This window comes from Semicossyphus pulcher, unplaced genomic scaffold (genome assembly GCF_022749685.1).
Source record: "Semicossyphus pulcher isolate SPU_LCO1_2020_fin unplaced genomic scaffold, fSemPul1.0.p SCAF_3, whole genome shotgun sequence".
NCBI classification, from domain to species: domain Eukaryota; kingdom Metazoa; phylum Chordata; class Actinopteri; order Labriformes; family Labridae; genus Semicossyphus; species Semicossyphus pulcher.
Genome location: NW_027211704.1, coordinates 8,940,096 through 8,962,220, shown reverse-complemented (window position 1 = coordinate 8,962,220; position 22,125 = coordinate 8,940,096). Strand labels below are relative to the sequence as shown.

Sequence of the window (22,125 nt, the reverse complement as noted above, 5' to 3'; positions counted from 1 at the left end):
ATGCACTCTGGGAAACGGAGGAAAAAACAGAACTAGAAAAGTCAGTTTGAGGGACAGTTGGTGTCTGACAGGTGGAAGTGATATAAGAGAGGCTCTCCCTAAAAGGCTATTATCCGCCTGTTCAATCTACAGAGGTATCCCCTAACAGGAACAACACTTTACTCAAGGTCTGTTTTTTTTCCCTCCGAATCCATCCTTCCACACAATCTGACCTTACCCAATCTCCCAACCCACTGCAGCGCTGGCCCCACCTCCAGTCCAAACCTCCCAGTATGTCTTCATTATCAGCAGCAGGGCTAGGTAGAGCTACTTAGGCAGGGATAAAAGAGAAAACGGAGGACAGGAGGATAAAAGGAGGTTCGGAGAGAGAGAAACAAGGACAAGGGAAACTGGGACAGAGAATAAGGAGACGCGAATCGAGGCGAGAAAGAAAGTGTGAGGAAAAATCAATAAAAACAGAGGTGAAGTGAGGAAAAGGGAGGGAGGAGAGGACAGAAGAAGAGTGGTGCAAGTGGACCAATAAGAACGTGTAGCGAGGAAGAAGAAGGGGGAAAGCGGGACGAGAGCGGCACATTATAGAAAACGAGAAAACGGAAAAGAAGAGCGCGAGTGTGACAGACTGACGGACAGCTGGACCCGGGAACGACAGGTAAGCACAGCGGAAATATTGATCCTTTTCTTGTCATGTTCGAGCAGTTCAGGAAATCCAAACGATTGAAAGACATGACGAGATGTCTGAGGCGCAAACATTTTGATCATGTTACATTATTTACCTCCCTTATGCTCCACATGGTCTGATGATGTATGTCAGGGAAACATTTAGTGAATATCCTCCTCTGTGAGTTTTCTGCGTGCGCCAGCTGTGGATTTCCCAGCTGTGGCCTGTAAAGTGCAGTAGATGTAAGGCACATTTAATCACCTTGAATGGCATAAATACAAATCTGGGCAGATGAAGTAAAGGAGAGTCCCACGCTTGGATCGATTCTGTGTTTCGGCGCGTTCATGTTCGATCGCCCAACGAGGTGGAGTCGTAAACTGTGACTGGACGTCATAATTCTTCAGACGGACTTCAATATTTCCTCAAAGACTTGAATATTTCTTCGGGTTCTGAAGTGAATCAATTTTTTTAACTGCACCCTGTGCAGTAATAAATGTCCGAAAACATTTCCAGATTGTGTTGAAAACAAAGCTGTGCTTCACAGTCGGGGCTCCATGGCTGCAAAATCCCGGCCACGTATCAACTGTCTACATCAGAAGTCTGAGCTTTAATGTGAAAAGCTGTCAGCAACACTTCCAACCATATTTTATATATAAATTTAGACTCATAATTACACCAATAGGTTTATAAAGTTTCAGAAGGATGTTTAAGAGCTTTTTACAACCTGTAAAACTGCAGCCAAGTTTTAAAAGGATGTCACTCAAGTTACAAACGTAGACCGTAACCTGCTTTTCATGCAGTATTGATGCGTCATGACGGATAATGTTTGCAAAGTGATTTTAGTCTGCAAGTGAATACATGCAATAAAAATAACGAAATTAAATAAATTAAAGTTTTAATTCGTTACACACACAGGAGATTATCTGCGTCTTGTTCACGAGAGCAAAAAGTGTTGCAAAATCAACGACTCAACGGTTTTTAAGTTCCCCACATGCCAACTCATCTCTTAACATAATTAGAAAACATGTTTTTATTTGAGAACAAACGATGTTGCAGGATATAAAATATCGTTTGCTGGCACGAGTGAAACATCTGCACATAAAGCTGCCTTTTCAGAGAGAAAACAGTTGTAAAAAATTAATGTCAAACTCAAAATATTGCCGTTTTTATGAGCACAAAATAATCATGTGAAAGTTCTTTTAAATTGTCGGTGTAACGCCTATAATCTGTGTCTGTTATTATAAGATTGTAAAAATAAAAAGGATTGTGCATCATGTCATATCATAATAAGCATAAGTGACTGATAATATACATGACAATACTCGTGGTTTATTGCCAAGTAGGTAACATTTGTCTCTGGATTTTTGTGCATAATTATAAATATACAAAGAATAAAAAATGTAGAGCAAAGTAAACAGAGACACAGAATTAAAATATAACGGAATATTGTATCTTTTAATGTGCGGTAATGTGTAAGATGTTGCTCGGTAAGTGTGCACAAAGGAAGCAGCTTTATATTGTGGATAAAGATTTATTAACACGAACAGTAAACTATCTGTAAATCTGTATTACTTGGAGTTTAAACAGGGTTCTTAGTGAAGAGCTAAACCTCAAATCAACTGATCTCATTAGGAATTAGCTTGCTGAATTGCTCCATATTAACATGAGGAATTGTGGGTAACAAGCATGATTTTGATCTGCTACTTGATGGCTGGTTTGAGTCGTTCCGCTGATGTTTGATCACTGTTCGAGCGTGGAGCTGAAACAAAAGCAGATCACGGATAATCGAGGCTTTTATAAACAAACCCCAATGGCCTCAACACATGACACGCTTGAAATGTTCTCTTACCAGCGATACGGAGGCATGCGAGCTCTTAAGCCTTTCTGTCGTAGGATAAGATCGCCCTGTGAGCAGATATGATCATCCACAGACCCTTTCAAAATAAAGCCCAGATGTGACGCAGCGGTTTTCTTACTTATTTTGAACTCGGATCAAATCAGACGTCCCGGAAGAAGTCTTTGCACCCTGTGTGCGATCCCTGGAATCGCCCTGGAAGTGATCGTGTTGAGATACTATATGGTCTCTGTTTCTGTAGTCCTGTTCTGATCTTTGCATGCGGTGAAGCTCGTTCTGCTACGTCCTCGCAGTGGTGCTGTTTCCTGCTTCGGGCAGACATAGCGTTCGATGTAAGAAATGCAAAAAGACGGTGATGATGGTGCAATTATTCTGAAAGTTAAGGTCAGCAGGTTTATGTGAATGACATACGATCACTGTAACATCTGAGCGGACATTTAGCTGGAGTCGGAATTATAGCCTTTTTATTGAAGTGTATAAGTGATAAAATGAGTGACCCTGCCCCCTGACTCTCTCTTTCTCTCACTGTGTGTGTGTGTGTGTGTGCGATAAACGTACTAAAACTGTCTGTATTGAAGTGATAAAAAAAAAAAATATTTTAGTTGTCAGCTTCAGTCTGTCAGACTTTGATTTAATATTTTAAATGTATGTTTAATCTTCATCATGCGAACATACTTGACTGACAAGTGTAAGAAACAACCATTAAAGCAAAATACTAACTTTTTCTTGTTATGAAATCCTCTGATTTGATCCTGCAAACAAGTAAAGTCTGGTATATCCTCTATTATTCAGAACACAACGAGACACACTTAAACTCCCTGAAACATCATTAGGTGCGCAATTAATGTCACTCGAAGGCAAAAAAAAAAAAAAGATTATAATTTCAATTCAAACCTTTATTCAGGGCCGCTGGTCGGCGGTTTGATCCCCCGGTTGCTGCAGTCTACATGTCGCGGTGACCTTGGGCAAAACTCTGAACTGATTCTACTTTTCTTCCTGTCACCACATCAAAATATTAAATAATAACAACCCTACATTTATCCGGCAAACAAGTGATGTGTGTGTCTATCAAAGTCACACACACCTCTTCCTCCTTGCCATAGAGCTCTATTATTTAAAACACACGAGACACACTGTTGCTGTTTTACCGTGAACAAACACACTGTAGTTTATCTTGACTTAACTTTATCTTTGAACCTTCCTGCAGCAAATGTGGATTAATCCGCTGCAGAAAATAGTCCCAAACAAAGGCATTTCCTCCTGTTTGGGCACAGTTTGTCAAAACTACCGTGACGAATAATTCAAGAAATCAGTGATCCTTTTTAAAATGAAACTTTATGTCTGTGAGCGGTTTTCAAAGATATTAGATGATTTCATTCAGGTAAATGTCTGAACAAAAAGCCGCTATAGCAAAATATCAACTTTTCCCCCTAAACATTAGTAATTTAACTAATTTCACCCACAGACAACAAAAGATTTAAAATTTCGTATATTAGATTCTATATTATTTAAATTCAAACCTGTCTTTAGGTCGGCTGTGGCTCAGAGGTCCAGCTGGTTGTCTTTCAATCGGAAGGTAGGCGGTTCGATCCCCAGCTGCTGCTGTCTGAAGCAGCCTCTGCTGTGAGTGAGTGTGTGTGTGTGTGTGTGAAAGGGTGAAAGTGCTTTGAGTGGTGATAAGACAAGAAAAGTGCTATTTAAGTACACTCCATTTACCGTTTAAACATTAAACAAAAGATTTCCCTGTTTTGCAATGATGTCGAGATACAGAAAATTGCACAATTAAAACAACCAAAGAAGACAACTCAGTGAAAAAGTTTGCACACTGTGGGAAAGTTGTTTGAGATCATCTCCTTGATTTGTTAACAGAAAAAAAAGATTGATCTTGTGAGTGTGTCGGAAAATCCGGCTTTAGTTTTTGTTCTCCAAACATGTGTAATTATTTTGGTTCAGAGTAAACATGCAGGACTTTTAAAAATGTTCCATAAATTTCACGTTTAGTATGAAATTGTGTTAAAAAAAACAAAACAAAAAACGTGTGTGATACTTTAAATAAGGACCCACGGCAAACATGAACTCAATAAATAGTTCCGTCTTTAAAAACTGCATATCAGCAGTATTGTGTGGGACCTTAATACTTTCTCATTTCTAAAAAGCACTGATTAAAACAGACGCAGAAAACAATGATATAAAGTCATCAGGAGCAAACTGATCAACAAAGTTATGCAAAATTGGAATAATTGAATGAAACAGAGGTAAAACGTATCTGGGTTCTTTGCCCCACAGCTTCACTGACGTATTCATGCTCAAGTAAAAAGCTGCAAACACAGACTTTCTCCTGGAGACGTCTCAGCAGGAAAAAAAACAAGTTCCTCAAAACTTTTATTCACATAATGTTTGATAAAACATCCAACAATACTTTATATTTTTCTTCTGGTCAACAAATCCTGATTAAATATAAAAAACGAATTTTATCCTGCAAACAGGTGGTGTGTGTGTGTGTGTGTGTGTCTAAAGTCAGATATATCCTCTTCCTTCTCACTCATCCATGACACACACTGTTCCTCTTTTACCATGAACAAACACACCGTAGCAAATGTGGATCAATCCGCCGCTGAAAATAGTCCCCGACAAATGCACCATTTCCTCCTGTTTGGGATAAAGTTCGCTAAAAAGTACTGTGACCAATAATTTAATAACTCAGTGATCCGTTTTTTAAAGTTAAACCATATATTTGTGAGCTGTTTTTAAAGATTTTACATGATTTAATTCTGGCCAATGTCTCAACAAAAAGCCATTACAGCAAATTATCAACTTTTTTCTCTCCCTAAAACATCTGATAAACATCAATCAACAGTCAACATTAACATATAATTAATGTCACTCGTAGGGAAAAAAAGATTTTTAACGAACATATTTTTCCAGTTGTGTTTTACTGTGTCTGTCAAATGTCTCACCTAGTTAACGCTGATGGAGCATCTGCTAGTTGGTTACTTGTTCAGTTTTAATGAGTGCTTTGAAGTTTGCCAAAATAACGTCCCATTAGTGAAATTATCTTGTGAAACCTTTAACAGAGAGCTATTAATGTCACACAGACTGACTTCATACACTCATGGGGATCGTTAAGACAGGCTAGCTTTGTCCTTTAAGAAGATGGCTAATAGGTCACAGGTGGGACTTCTTATTAACACGTTGGCTGGAGCTGTTCTGTGATGGAGCGACGGACGAAGCCACGTGTTCACTCAGCCTCGATGAAAGCAGAACTGTCTGTTTTATAGAAAGCTGTATTAAAGATTCTGACTGGTTGTAAGATGCAAACATTCACATCATAAACATAGAAAGAAAAATCCAGCTAATTTGATTCATATCAGTTTGAAGTAACTGTGAATTCCTCCACCTTAAACCTGCTGTGAGGAGTTTCTCTCTGCTTATGAAACAGGCGCAGATTAATACAAACGTCTCTGCATGAGCTACAGAAGCAAACGACCATCAGCTCCAAGATCAACCATATATATATTTACAGTGATTCACAGCGTGCACACCAAAACAGCCTTTGTTTACACTTCCCTCTGCAAACTTTCACAGTGAGGAGCACATTAGGCAGCCAGAAGGAGGCAGATTTTCATGAGCAGAAATATGCCTCCCAGAGCTCCCCGAGCAAAGAGCTAATAAACTATCATTAGCTAACAAAAGTCCGCGGAAGATCTGGCATGTCTCGGTAGCTACTAAAAGTAATAATATAACTATTACTAATCATATAACCATATATAACTAGCTGTTATTAGCTAATAATAATAGTATATATAACTAGCTGTTATTAGCTAATAATAATAGTAGTATATATAACTAGCATTTATTAGCTTATAATAATAATAATAGTATATTTAACTAGCTTTTATTAGCTAATAATACTAATAGTATATATAACTAGCTATTATTGGCTAATAATAATAAAAGTATATATAACTAGCATTTATTAGCTAATAATAATAATAGTATATTTAACTAGCTGTTATTAGCTAATAATACTAATAGTATATATAACTAGCTTTTATTAGCTAATAATAATAATAGTATATATAACTAGCTGTTATTAGCTAATAATAATAATAGTATATATAACTACCTATTATTAGCTCTGGTAGCTAATAGAAGCTGTAGAGAAAGAAATAGTCAAAATCATAGGTGCTGCTGATTGGCCAAAGAATTGTTCAAAGTAATACATTATGTGATTCAAATTCAAATTTTTATTTCATTTGATTAGTTTACTTTTAAAAGATCATAAGTGAATGTTTAGTCACAGTTGCTGTCTGCTTTAAGTCGACTGCGGTCTATTCACACTGCTGCTGCAAAGTCAAAATAGTCTCACATCACTCCCATACTGAGGCCATGTGTACACGCACACGTTTATTATTGAACACAGAGTTTTTGCCTCCTTCGTTTCCAAAAAAAATGCGAGTGACTGTACATATATGTGTAAACATGTAAAAAGTCCTGTTAGGAACTCTGTTTTTGTCACATCGGTCATTTTGCAAGGAATGCACAGCCTGACGTCACGAGCCAAAAACACCATTTACCTCTAAAAGGCTTCACCGTCGCTGGACTTTCACAAAAGGTCTGTTTTCAGTGACCTAAAACGGCGTTTGTGTGGATGACAGGTCAAAAAGGCGGAGAAAAAGCTACATCTTGAGAAATACCCGTGTCCGTGGGGACACGGCCTTAGATCCCTTCAATGTTGCATTTAGAATCCAGTACAAAATTCTCTGTCAGATTATGTGGCTGAACTAATTCACCCCTACCTGTCAGCTCTCCCCCCTCAGGTCAAACATGCTAAATTGGCTTTCTGTTCCATGTGCCAGCCTTAAGACCCGCGGTGACAGAGCTTTTCAGGCCATAGCACCCAAACTTTGTAATGCTCTGCCCACGTCCCTGCGGTTTGCCGAATCTGTTGATGTCTTCAAACGTCAGTTAAAAACATAATTGTTTAGTCTTCTGGCTAATCAACCTACGTATTGTTAATGTTCTGTGTATTTTATTATTAGTTGTATCTGGCATTGATGTTTTAAAATGTATACGCTTTTATTTGTGTGGCTTACAATGGCCATTGTATCTGTCATGTTTTATATCTCTGTATGTGATGTCAATGTAAAGCACTTTGTGACCCCTGTTTGTGAAAAGCGCTATATAAGCTAAATTTACTTACTTACTTACAGTTACTTTATACATTAATTGATATGCATCAAGTTAGTATGAACATGTATTTCATCGTCTCTGTGAGCAGAACAAAACCTGCGCTCAGAGAAATATAGCAATATAACGGGGGAACACGTACGTGGCACTCCAGCACGGGAGGCTCACAGATTTCACACGCAATTTTACTCACATAAATGGCTTTGTGTGTGTGTGTGTGTGTGTGCGCTCCTCCTCCGGTCCAGCACACTATACTGCATGGCAAAAATGGAGAGTAATCAGCCAACAGATAACACCTGTGACCAATTAACTCCGGTGCTGCTCCCTCGTGTCTCTCCCCTGCAGATGAGCCTCAACCACACACCACACACATAAAAGTAGTATAAAGGGGTGCATTCAAAATCTGTTGCATATATCTTCAATGTTATATGGTGAATTTAGATAATATTGCACATCACAGTAATTGATGCATGAAGGTTAATTTATGACCTGCATTAGGCAAGCATTACTTGTGTCATTATTTGTATCCTTGTTGTAAAATTGTTACCGAATTGAATAAAAGCTGCGGCATCATCCCTCCAGCTTTGCTTCTATCAGACCCACCTTTTTATTTCCTTTCCTCAATGTTTCTTCCATCTGCTTCCTCTCTCTCCGGCTATTCCAAAGCTGCTGCGACCGTATAGAAAACTGAACACACTTTGACCCCAGGAAGCTCCATGTTTTTACATGCCTGCAGATAAGATTTGCTCCAACTCCATCTCGGCACCATGTGGTTTCACCTTTATGAAATATAATACAGTTTGACAGTTTGGCACGATGCTTTAATATGCTGGAAGACATCAAAGATAAAACACTGTTTTTTTTTTTGTTGAAGAGCTCTGGCAACTCTTATCTTCTTTGCCGCGTCATTCCCACTCTCTCTTCCCCTGTTTCCAACACAATCCACTGTCCTCTCTCTTTAAATAAAGATTTAACTAAAATAATATTCAGTGTAATTAAACTTAAATGCATTGAAAGTAAAGAAGCAAGTCTGTTTTAAAGATATAAGAAGTAGGGGGCACTGATTTAGCTCAGCAGTCAAATCGTGCGACCTCTGAGCTGAGGCTACCGTCCTCTTTGCGGCGGGTTCAACTCCCCCGTGTCATCCCTCTTTGATCCCATTTACGACTCTATCCACTGTCCTATCTCTCAATTTCTCTAAAAAACAAAAATATATACATATATAAGGAGTAGAAGGTACAGTGTCTGTGTCAGGATGTAGGGGGTAAAGACAAAAAGTTGTCAGAAATATTAACACATAAGTAAATAAAGTGTAGATACCTTAACTATTTACTTCCCATCTTTGTTTTAATTCCCATGGGAACATGTTTGATCTCCTTGCCTCCATCGTGGGAAGCTGCAGGAAGCACTGGAGGGAACTCCGTCCTGCCTCATCCTTTGCAGACTGGAATAATTTGCGTGTACCTGTGAGGCTCTTACAGATGAAAGGGTGCAGCAGCCCCATATGTCAGATAATGGACATGGCACAGACTACTGTCTGCAAGATTTATCCTCCCTGAATCTTCCTCCTTCCTTTTAAACCCGCAGAGAAAAAACTCCTCTGCTTTCATATTCCAACGTGCGAACGAAAAGGAAAGGTCGAGTTACACAGACGCATTACCAGAGCTTAACCTTTGACCCCTCCTCCTGCAGCGGTGCCTCGCATCTTGTATAAAGATGAAGATTTGCAGCTTTGGGGGGCTGCGGGGGGAATTATTCAGTATTCAGAGCTTGTTGTGTTTGCAGGGCGTGATGTGCAACCCTGGAGTAATCACTGCGCCTAAACACACACGCCGAAGCATTTTCAGCCTCTCTAATGGGGAGTGATAGTCCTTAAACAGGCTTTGCAAAGAGCACTATGTTGAATTAAATAAAGGAGCTCAATTACAACTGTTGTGTTGTTGTGGTTGAATATAAATGTGTTAATAAATAATAAAACAATACTTAAAGTAACTTAAAAATACTTAGATACTTAAAAGACATTATTTACAACAAATAGCATTATTATAAGATATAAGGCGTTAAATGTACCTGATTGTGCCTTCCCAATAAAAGTCTGCGAAATGAAACATATTTAAAATACCTCCAGTCATTGATTAAAAATTAATTATTCGCCTAACTGAATGTATAACTGTCTAAAAATCAAAGGAACAGATGATTTTAATGATATGGTGTGTCCAACATAACACAGTTCATCCAGGGACCTCGGTCTAATCAGGAAACAATTTCAATGTAACAAAAACTATTTTTGACTTTTATGGTCGACCAGATGTGCCGTTTGGAAATCCATCCTTTTTATGTTTCATTGTAGTAAATAATTGGTGTTTTTCTTTGGCTCTGAATTAAAGCTGCCTCTCTCTTTCTCTAATGAGGGGAGAAAATATTTTACAAGCAGTCCTAAATATCCTCTCTGACGCTTCAACAACTTCTGTAAAACTGAGCCGCAGATGCTCTTTGAAATCCAAATCATTGAACAGTTATAAAATGAGTTGACCCACATCGCGGCGCCAAGAAGTTCAAGCTCTCGCACATTTTCTGCTGGTTGTTCTGGCTGCAAATTTCTATATATTTCTTCTTTTAACAATTCCCCGGGGACATGCCCTAAATAACAGAGACAGAAGCTCTCCCAGTGTCATTGAACGCCTCAGGAGCCTTCCATACTTTCCATTGTTATTTAATATGTGCTTCTTGGTTAGTCTTTATGTGCTTCTTAACTCCCTTTTTACATCAAAATATTTCTGCAGGTTAATTATATATATGTATGTAAATTAATCAATATAATCTACATAAACATTTGTTTCACATACATTTAACTTGCATTATGGGTCTGATATTTACCTTTAAAATATAAAGGAACACATTTTCACACATCTCTAAGTTTTATTTAGTAAAGTTAGATTTCTGTTTGTTGTATTTGTTTATTGTAAAACAGGATTATTATACACTTCACTCAACGGTGTGACAGCAACCACCTCTACCTCAACGTCACCAAAACAAAAGAATTAATAATCAGCCCTCCCACCACAGTGGAAACAGTACACAGTTTTAAATACCTTGGAGTGACACTGGACCATGAACTTACCTTTGACCACCACATCAAAGACATTTACAAACGTAGTCACCGGAGACTTTCAGTCATCCGCAAACTCAGAGGACTCTATGTTGCTCCACATCTCCTTCTGTTGTTGTACAAAACCCTCATCCAACCCTTTTTACTGTACTGCTCCACCTGCTTTTACAACATGCTCTCTGTTAGAAACCGGACTATATTAACACGCATCACCAACACAGCTGCAAAAAGCATTGGTCTACCCACACCCAACCTCACAGACTGCAATAACAGGGCCATTACACGCATTGCAAACACAATAAAAAGGAGGTGCAGGAAAGCTCAGTTTGGGAAAAGCCTGATTCCTGCAGTAATAGCGGCCCTGAACAACAGGCCCCGCTGAGAATGTCATGTCTTGCCCTAGCCATATCTTTTGGGTGAAATATTTTTTTATTGCAGGTCAAACTGTGTTTTACTGCCGTTTCTTTCATACCTGTTCTACACCACAGCAAAGGAAGGAAGTCCGGCCTGAAAAAAAAGAGGCCCCATGAGTTTGCCGCCAACGTCCACGATGATGGCAATTACTGCTAAATTATTTCAACATGAGAGCCGGGTCGCTCTGATGTCCTTCCTCCAGCTCCACCACAGTTTCCTTTACATTTTACTTTTGAAGTATGGCAGTGTGTGTGTGTGTGTGTGTGTGTGTGTTTGAACAGACTGTACAGACAGCACAGAGATCATTGTATTCATATTTACCCGCTGCGAGTCAGATGTTTTGTCTTAGTGCAGCCTAATGACTTTTATCCATGTTTATTTTGATTCCTGTTGTCTCTAAAGGCTTATGAATAATTCCACCAGTGTGTGTTGCTGATGGTGAGAGCAGATTGTTTAGAGACTCATTTGTGGAACTGTTCCCATGTGTTCGCTGCTCTGCCGTCTGAATGCACCTACTTTCTTCAGTGATCTAATAAAAGAGCACCTTTGAGCGCACCCTGGAGCACAACTGTATTCAGTATTGCCTGCTTTCAGTGGACTGCTCATAATCCGTGCTAATGATTGCCAGTTTAAACATCATCAGATGATTTAGGATCATTAGTGGAAGCATTTATGCAGCACTTTAAACACTTTGTGTTTTACAGAGCTATAAAAGAGACCAACAAAAAATGTGATTATCTAAGCGGGAAAGAAAACAGGCACGCTGGTTGTGTCACACTTTCCGCTAAAACCCACAAAATGCGAAGGGTAATGTGCTGCAAGTTTTACAACTGACTAATCAGCTGAATCGCTGTTTTTCTGTGTGTGTGTGTGTGTGTGTGTGTCTGTGGTTGTTTCATGTGTTTTAATGTGTTTGCGCAGACATAAAATCTCGTCTGTTTTGGGGATGAGCCGTGTATGTGTTAATCCTTTAATAATTAAAGTATATGATGTGTACAGTTTGTGACAAACCACGGATTCAAAAGGTCAGAAGAAAAAATGCTGCGCGCTGAGACTAAACGCAACAAACAGTCGATCTGATTTGAATCTAGGTCAGAGGGCGTGTGATGGCTGTTTGACGCGTTAAATCATCCAAGTTGTTCAAAGTGGTAAATAAACAATAAGAAGTAATAATTCAATGAGAACAAAGAGGCAGGATAAGCAGCATTATACATTATGTTACAGGAGATTGTATCACAGAAGCCATACTTACAAATCAAATATCAATAGTCGATAGTAATGTGTATAAAAATCTATCCCACACGTATTCTAAATATACGTATATAAAATATGGTCCTCTTTTTGGACTGATTTTGGCAAAAGCCCAAATAAGTATAATATAATAATTAAATTCCAGGTTGCGAAACTAGAAATGTTGAAAGGTACAAGGGGGTCGAATACTTCTGCAAGCACTGAAAACAATGGTGAGGAAATTAAGAAATGTGTCCACTTTGAACATTTTTAGTGATAATAAGAGCCTTAATGATATAAACTCCACTTTTTTTTTTTTAAGATTATTTTTTGGCCTTTTATGCCTTCATAAGAGAGAGGACTGTAGATAGTCTTGGAAACTGGGGGGGAGAACGGGGGATGACACACAGCAAATGGCCGAGGCATCGACATGGCTCCGTACATTTAGCCAATTTAGCCGCTGAGCTAAACCGGCACCCCACTCCACTTTTTATTTACTTTTGAGTAAAAGTATAATCTTGTGTATAAATAAGAGTGTTTTTCCATTTTTTCCAAACAGACTTGAATCCAAAATAATTCCTTGGTAGCACAGAGAAAGTGTGCAGACTCTCCACACTTTCATTGATGCTGTCCTTATTGCCAAACGTCTCCTGTCACTGGTCTCCTGTTTGCGGAAGCTGTCGTAAGAGGCACCCTCTTGTCAGACTGGGTCAGGTATACTTTCAATTAGTTTCACGCTCGCTCACGTCGGTTTAATCATTTTGTTAGACACACTAGGTTTAGGGGTGCTGTTCACTTGTTTGATTTTGGGTAGTTTCATTTATTTGTTTCACCTTTAGAAAGTTAGATGGCATTTTCAAGCCTAGTTTAGAGTCCTCCTTTTGTTGTAATCATTTATTGGTTTGTTCAGCACCCACAGGCCCTGCTCATTTTGCCTCACCTTTTTGGTACTGTTCCAATTTTCCCTCTTTTGTTCATAGATAACAGAGAGACAAAAGGGCTGGACAAGAGACTCATTTGTCCTATAACTGCAGGGCTGCCAAATACAGATCACATATTATAATAGATGTTGCCGGTATGAGATGTTTCAACATTAAGATAACCTTATAAATGAAAAACTTTTTAGAACAACACAAATAGTTATCAAGTGCAGGATAGACTGAAGATGCAGTGTATTAAAGATGAGTTTAATCTTCACCCTGGGAGCTCTCCTTTCAGCACCACACAATCACAATGCCGGTGAAAGGGATGCAGTGAAAGGAGTATTTTTCACACAGGAAGACACAATATTGTTTTGTTTCCTTGCAGTCTGCATAATGCACTTTTGTATTTTCCAAGAAATATCAACTTTCCAAAGAAGTATTTCTCATTCTTGCTCCACTTCTTGTTAAATGTCTAAATGTGTTTTTATTCAAGGGGCTTCTCCTGAAAGAGACTGGGAGGATGTAAGACTTGCGTTCCTATTTTAACCCAAACAACAATCTTTTTTCAAGTAGTTTAGGTGCCTAGGTATAGTATAACACATTTTAATGTAGTGTTATGTAACTTATCGCAGCTAAATGTTTGTAGAATTGAACATGGGTCAGATTTGACCCAAGAAAAACACAAAGGTTAAAGGAGAAATTTGCCCCTGGAAAAAGCCACTGTCAGTCAAAGCTGGTGTTCTCTGTAATCAACAATATGTGATAGAAGCAACAATATTTGGTGCCATAGCTGTGGAGAAACTTGGACAAACAGCTTGTGGTTTCGCCCATTCTACATTCCTACAACACCCAGCGTGCATTGCATCCTCCCTGAAACGGCACAGTGAGAGACGCTGGAGTGAAATACTAACGTTTCGCTGCAGGCAATGGCTCAGGGCGGTACAGAATCCAAAATACGACGAAAATATATCAGTGGATCGTCTAAAAAATCTTCAGGTCTACAGTCTACATTTCAAACCTGATGATTTTGAGCGAGACATGACATCGGAGGCGGGCGTCCTAGACTGAGGAAGTGTAGTTTAGCGAGCTCCCTGGCCTCTGCCAGATGACGTGTTTTCTGTAGTCTGGCGGAGGTTTTCCAGGGCCCATTGGAGAAGCGGATAGCGTCCTCCAAAGGCACAGAGCCAAATGCATTTTTTTCCTACCACAATGGCATTAGCTCCCCGTCATAGCATGATAGGACTAGAGCTGGCCCTTTAACCAAAACTACAATGTTGTTTCTTAACCTGACCAAGTAGTTTTAGGGCTTAAACCCAACTAAAGTAATGTACACATCGTAGCGTAACATATTGCAACCTAGCATAACCTATTGTAGCATAACGTATCGTAACATAACTTACCGTAACTTATTGAATTGTAAAATTATAGCGTAACATATAACGTAACACAATATCTCGTAACGAAACAGAACATATCATATTGTAATGTAATGTTGTAATATTGTATATAAAGTATAATACATATTATAACAAAGGTATGTTCCATTACTGACATACATTTATTTTTTAGCTTGTAGTTAGGAGGTACTTCATAGCAAAATATGTGATTGTAAATGTTGTTTAAACAGCAATTTCATGCAGCCTCTTAACTCAACCTGCAAATCATCTGGGAAGAAAATATTTTCCTGCTTTATTTATGTCTCCCTGCACTGTTGTACAGCCTGCATTTCATAGGACAGCAGTGTGTAGAGCAAGCAATGTTTTTGGCTTCATACATGTGCACATGTTTATGCTGCTTGCCAACTTTCCCACTAACATTCTCCTCTATAAACCTCTCAGCTTTATGATGGGACGATGCACTTAAGTGTGATTATGAAAAAACAGGCACTCTAAAAATCTGTTGACACCTTCAAGTTAAACCAGATGCTGAGGCGGAGACGCACAGCGTGAAGGTGGATGGCTGCCATTTGAAACACACAATGTGTTGGAAATAATTTCATAAAGAGCCCTACTGGATTTGTGCCAGTTACAGTTGATTCCAGACTCAGGAAACTTTTTTTTAAATATAATACTGGACTGTATTTATTGTCAGTGCATTTCTACCGTTAATGAACACTACCCAAGATCTCAAGCAGCAACATTAATGACTTATCCAACCCTATTTATTGTTATATAATCATTACAATCACACCATCTTTCTGATTGCCTACTTTGGAACGATTTCAACATTGTTTCCTTTGCATCTGCAGATAATGTTGGCCATGTTCTTGTGGGACACCACACTATTTAGCCACACCAAACCTTTAACTTACCACACGTTCTAAATGCCTTTACAGGACTTTATTTCGTCTACCCTCTATTAATGTGAAGCAAACCAAGAACTGTGGCCAAGAATCTGGGAACCAAACAACCTAAACCACATCCTGCTGAGACCAAGAGAACAAGCAGAGGGATTTAACAACTAAACACTCAATTACACTATAACCATAGCACATTACTATAAAGTCTGGATGAAGAAGAAAGACTTAACCACGGAAAAGACTACGATCATGGTGTTCAAACATTCTGAAACTGCAGAAAAACAGGTGAAAGAAATGAGTTGGCCTTAAAATGGCAAGCTAGTCCAGCATCCCAAACCACAGCACTGTAGCTCTTGGCATAGCAACATCACACTGAGTAAATACTATTACTTAGCATTTGATCCGTGTGAGAACGGCAGTCGGTTTCCTCATTCTGGTGCAAACTGAAAAACATTATTTCTGTGCGTTAGCTCTGTATGATTTGCATCAAAAGAGAATTTGGACAAAACTACCAGATTTAACAAGAGATATACTTTGACTCATGTGTGGTATGACATTGGGTTTAGTCTAGAGACTGTATAAAATAAAAGGATGCTTCCACCAAGACATCACCCATTGGTTTGTGGACTACTGTTTTGAAGCCACAAGTTTGGCCTTTTTGTTTTTTTTGGAGCCAGAAGTAGCCATATTTAGATAAAAGGGTCTCTAATGCCCATGTTGATCACCTCAGCAATGGATGCACTCAGTACCTGGTCATGTCTCCAGCAGTAGTGCCCTTTGTCTAGTGCCTCTGTTCCAGGATCCTTGTCTTTGGCTTGTGGTTGTTTGTACTTTTCCACGTGAGAGAAAGTTGGATGGGCTCATAAACTCCCTGGATCAACAACTTAATCCTTTGGAGGTTCCACTTCCAGATGTCGGCTTAATTACCTGTTGCTTCAATCAAATTTTATTTGTATAGCGCCAAATCATAACCAGAGTTATCTCAAGACACTTTACAAAAAGAGCAGGTCTAGACCGACTCTTAATGTTATTTAAAGAGAGGCCCAACATGAATCACCATGAGTAGCAGTAGCGCTCGTTCCTTCTCGACTGAAATGCACACCTTCTCTTGCATCACCTCTCCTTCTTGCTAGAAATGTAATATAGGGTTCATGTTAAGCTCCCAAATCCAGACCTGCCCTGCGCCACGCTCCCACAAAAGGATATTGTGTGTTTGCCAACTTATGCCTGCTGAAATGCCTCTGCTGATCTACACTTCCTGCTGCTCTTTGTTGTAATCTCAGCACCAGCCACAGATGTTCTCTTTCCTCACCGAGATGAATTCCTCCTTTACGGAGTGGAAAGGGGGCCTGAGCTTGTTGATGTTCCCATACAGCCCAATGCTGCTCAGGCTGCATGATAGGTCAAGTCATCTGCAAAGCAAGCTGCAGACCTTACGCTTAAAGCCTTCCAAGTTGGTCAGGGGGAAGATGAGCAAGGGTCAGAGGACTCTTGGGAGGATCCCTTGCACCTGGTTTATGGTACTGCTCTTGAAGTTACCATGAGGTTAAACATGAAGGCTCCCTAAAACCAGGATTGCTGAGGGGACCCGTGCACTCTTTTACTGCTGCACGAAGAGGTACACTGAGAAGAGACACCCAGTAATGATCTCTACCTCCAGCTGCTGCCAGTCAGATGTCTGCAGGCCAAACGAGACCCTAAAGCTGAATATGCTGTAATAGTCCAGGATGAGCTCTCTCACTTTCTGGGGTACACGATGTCTCAGAGTGTGGGGTGTTGAGCCACAGACATTGGCAAGATCTACAAATAGTAAGACCAGGTCTACTTTCTCCTCTCTTGCCTCCCTGCCTTGAGTAGACTGTTGTGGTGACCCGACGAGAGACCCCTGGTATGCCTCTCTTTTGTACTGAAATGTCAATGCTGCTGAGCAGGAAGATGGAGAGTCTCTTTGCCACACTTTTGATATAGATCTTTCTCTCCATCCTTAGCAGGGACCTGAAATTGGTCAATGTTCTTGGATCTCTCCTCTTATGGTAAAAAATACCCCCCCTCAGCACATCTATATAAAAATTAAACACTAATATTATCTATTGTTGTTACTTTTTTTTCAGATAAAGATGCATGCCTTCCTATTGCTTGGCTGCTTTGTCCTGGCTGCGACAGACTACCTTTTTTGCTCCGCCCACATGATCCCAGAGGAGAGACTCTCCAGCAACAGGGTGGTCGTGTCTAATGCACTGTCTCAAAGCCTTGACGTAGTCTCACCTTCTGTGCTCATAATAGGTAAGTCTGTAACATTGAAGAGTAGTTTCAGTGCAAAACTTCATCACAGACTCGAGGTCCAGATACAAACACAAAATAAGTTATTCTAAAGCACAATAAAAATTCATGGTTTAAGATGTAAAATATGCAAAAGGAACGTCTTAGAAGTAGGCATCTGTGTCAGTGTCTCCAGAGCTGAGATTGGTAGTGTGTAGTACTACATCTGATGTGTGACAATGATGACAAAAATGATAACGTTCTCTGGGGCATCATGCCAGCAAATACATTTAAACATTTCACTTTCACTACACGATCTTGGTAGCTTAAGGAGAATCCTCATAGCGTCATTATAAGCTACTTGTAATATCTGTAAGCTTGTTTTCTTGTAGTTTGTCCACAGGTGTAGAGGAAGCTCTGAACAGAGACATCTTTGCCTCATCTGTACACATACCAAACCTGCATGAAAGCATATTTGCTTGTGTATACATCTTGCAGCATTGCCTGTTAATATCATCATCATCTGTCATTTCTGTCCGAGAAATTTGACTCTATTACAGACACAAACATTATTACCAGACAATTCAAAGTCAGGATATGTCAGCCTTTTATCCTCTTTGGTGCAACAGATCAAGACCGTACTCTTACCAGCATTATATTTAATATCATGTTCATCACCATATACAGAACAAATTGTTTGCTTGGACTAAAAACCACAAGATCATCTGCATACATGAGATGATTCACTCGGCTGTTACCAATCATCCACCCAGAGTTACTGGCTTTCAACTGCTTGGACAGATCATCAATATAAAGATTAAGAAGAACTGGGGACAAAATTCGCTGTCTGACTCTGTTACTAACCCCAAATGGAGCTGAAAGACTATTGGCCCATTTTACCCGCATCGTCTGGTGGGCGTACCGGCAAGACATGATTCTCACTGCTCCACTCTCCTGAGCAGGCTTGAAACATCCATTACTCCGTTACTAAATGTAACCGGGGGCAGTTGGTCCAAGTAATGAGAGACAAACCGGGGTATATTCTCCCCACACTCGTTCAATACTTTAAGGCGACTTTTTATATTGATGACATCTTTCTGAGGTCCTTTGTGGGAAACGCACCGTTGCCTAGTTGGGCAAAGTTCAAACAACACTTTTTTCGAGGACTCAATCCACTCTGAGTCAAAAATGTTAGCAGCCAAAATGACGACCTCGTCCTGGCTTAGTGTCTTAACTTTTACAGTGAGGAACTTTTCCATCAGCAGTCTTGTAAATCTCAGGCTTTATTCGATTCCGCCTAAACTCAGAGTCTGCCAAACCTGTGCATCGTCCATCGTACACCTCCAAGATGATGATCAGACGATCATGACTTACCTATAGAGGTTTGTGTCCATGAAATATTCACAATAATTTTTACACTTCTCATGTTTCCAGTCTGAAAGAATAATCCACTAACGTCAATTATATGTCAAACAAGACGGGAAACTGGAGCGCCGCTCAGGTTCAAACTTTAGTGTATGTAAAACAACAGTGTTTTCACTGCTTTGGTAATGGTAGACAAACCATGTATGTTTCAAACTGGTGTGACTTATTACATGTATATTGTTGTGGAATTCCAAAGTGGTTGCTTTTTGAAACTTTTGAATCAGTGTATCATTCGTTCTTTTGATAATCAATTAAAAAAAAAAGATCGAAACATGAAAAAAAAAAAAAACAGGATTTAGGCTCAGCAGAAAACAAAGAACAAATGCTTATTTGACTTTCATTAAAAAAACAAAAAAAAACATTTTTATGTTTTCTGTTCAGAAATGGCAGATACAAAATTAAAACACCACTTTATTTTCATTTTCTCCTTTATGAAGGAGAAAATTAAATTGCAAGAAAACTAAGACGAAAAACTAAAAACTAAAAATGGCTTGTTTTTAATTTTTTATGAAAATCAAATAATTTGTTTTAGTTTTTTTTATTTCTGTTTCTAAAAGGAAAATTCAAAGACCAAAAAGTACTGATCACACAAAAAGGACAAATTAATTATTAAAAACAATTTTTTTTATTCCCCTTTTTAATTTGATTATAAAACTAAAAAACAAACCATTATTTTTTTGGTATCGTATTAATAATCGAATCATTTTTTCATTTTTAGATTTTGTTTTTTAATTGAATATCAAAAGAACGTATGATACACGGATTCTACCAAACCAGAAGTTGTCCAATGATATATTCTGTCTGCAGCGTAGCTGGTTAGCTCATTAAAAAACACAAAGATCTTTTTGTGAGATTGCCCTACGTGCGTAGGCTCAGTGAATGATCAGAATCAATTCAACACCATTTCTGACCACGTGTGGTATAATGTTCTCTTTCAGAGCTGCCTAAATCACCCAGAAAGAACAAGAAGACAAAGAAACAGAGAAAGGTACGACCAGACAGAAGCAGTTTTTGTGTGATGACAATTTAATCAGAAGTCATGCTAGCTGTATTTATTGTAAAATTATAAGATATTTAATGTTGTATTGCTGATATTACTGTCTTTGCACCCTGATACTTTGCATACTGACACTATTGATGTTATCAATGTGCTTGGCAAAAATAATCTAAACCTAATTTCCATAACCTGATCTCATATACTGTCACTGCTTCTCTCTGTCTATCCCTCTTTTTTTCTCAGAAGAAATTTAATGCGAAGAAGCGCCCTCCTCCTCCTGCTAACTGCATTCCTCTGCGGGCAAGCTGTAAATCTTCCAGCAGTGTGTGCTGTGATTTCTGCGCCTTCTGCCAGTGTCGACTCTTCAGAACTGTATGTTTCTGTCGAATGGGCAACCCCCGCTGCTGAACGGCCGGCCGTGGCCCGGCCCAGCTCCCAGCTAACAGAACAAAACTTCATGCTGCAGCGAGTCGCTCCGAGTGAACACTGCGAGAGGTGAATCACCCAAAGCCCATTGGTTTGTAACTTTGCCTGAAATTTACTGCATGAAAGCACTTTATAACAGAGGACCCCCACCACAGTGAACCTAAAATGTACAGGGTGTTCTGCTTTAAGCACTGCCACGGAAGTTTAGAACAGTTTATTTTTACTTTTTTAAACTGTTTTTTTACTTTGAGCTTTAAACATGTATAAACACAATATGCTCAATTTTATATGTTGCTTTATTTTTACACAGAAATATATGAATGTGCTTTTTTATACTACAATTACAGTGGGTATCAAATATTTTATAAGGCTTTGTATGAATAAAGACATTGTACTACATTTTATAATAGTGTAATTTTTTTAATGAATTCATATTTAAAGAATAAAAGAAGTCCCAGGAATAGACCAAAACCAACAGTTATTTGTTTTTGTAACAGTATTTCTCATAATACTCTTTGACCTCTACAGCTTGTTAATGAAACTCAGAGTTTAGCCAATTCCACATAATCGCACAGCAGCCATTTCTTTTCTTTTCTTTATTTTATTTGCACATATACTCACGTACAAAAAGAGACGATAACAATATTAGTTAAAAGATTAACATTGAGAGGTTAGAAGCCAAAAAAGGCTTGTGAAGATCCCCGAGTAAATATCAATGAAAGATAAAAACAAAAAAGTGATCCAAGTTTTGAGACTAAGCAGTAGTAGTACAACATTATTAAAAATACAATGACTTGACTGAAGATTGTTTTTTCACACAGTGGAATGCATGAAAATGGTATCCGTTAAGTGTTAAAAGTCTCGGAGTCCTTTTCAGATGTTTTTTGAATGATGATAATGTAGATGTTGATTGTAGTGGTGGAGGTGTTCCAAAGAGATGCTCCTCGGTGTGTCAAAGAAAATTAAATTAAGAGGAGTCCGGCAGTATGGAAGGTGAAAGTCATTCGAGTGTTTTGTGGGATATGAGTGAATATCATAAAAAAAAATGTGGACAGAGCAGGTCATGTGTTAAGTGTATGTATTTATTCATGAATACACAAGTCTGGTATATGTTCACATCAAAAATTGATCGAAGTTTGTATTTTCTGAAGAGAGGAGCAGATGAGTCACATCTTTTAGAAAAGCTAATCACTCTCAAGAATTTATTTTGGAGTAGAAAGATGTTGAAGGCATTTTGACAAATTCTAACAATTTTAATGCTTCTTGATCGACGAGCATCCGAAAAGACAATTGGTAGTGAAAATCCATAAAATAAGCTACGACCATTAGCATTCAACCGT

The 22,125-nt window shown here is 38.8% G+C and overlaps 1 protein-coding gene across 1 annotated transcript; it reads left to right on the top strand.

Moving 5' to 3' along the window:
- Positions 1-599: 599 nt before the first annotated feature.
- Positions 600-20,767, top strand: asip1 (agouti signaling protein 1). Its single transcript, XM_069678856.1, has 4 exons — positions 600-649; positions 17,790-17,961; positions 20,301-20,350; positions 20,603-20,767. Exons 2-4 carry the CDS (start codon positions 17,796-17,798, stop codon positions 20,765-20,767), a joined length of 381 nt encoding a protein of 126 aa, XP_069534957.1. The 5' UTR covers positions 600-649; positions 17,790-17,795.
- The last annotated feature ends 1,358 nt before the right edge of the window (positions 20,768-22,125 follow it).

What these genes read in the sequence shown, in the direction of transcription:
- asip1 (XM_069678856.1), top strand. Translation starts at nt 17,796, where the DNA reads ATGCATGCCTTCCTATTGCTTGGCTGCTTTGTCCTGGCTGCGACAGAC. An exon ending in ACCTTCTGTGCTCATAATAG is followed by an intron (nt 17,962 to 20,300) that starts GTAAGTCTGTAA and finishes GTTCTCTTTCAG; the next exon opens with AGCTGCCTAAATCACCCAGA. An exon ending in AGACAAAGAAACAGAGAAAG is followed by an intron (nt 20,351 to 20,602) that starts GTACGACCAGAC and finishes TTTTTTTCTCAG; the next exon opens with AAGAAATTTAATGCGAAGAA.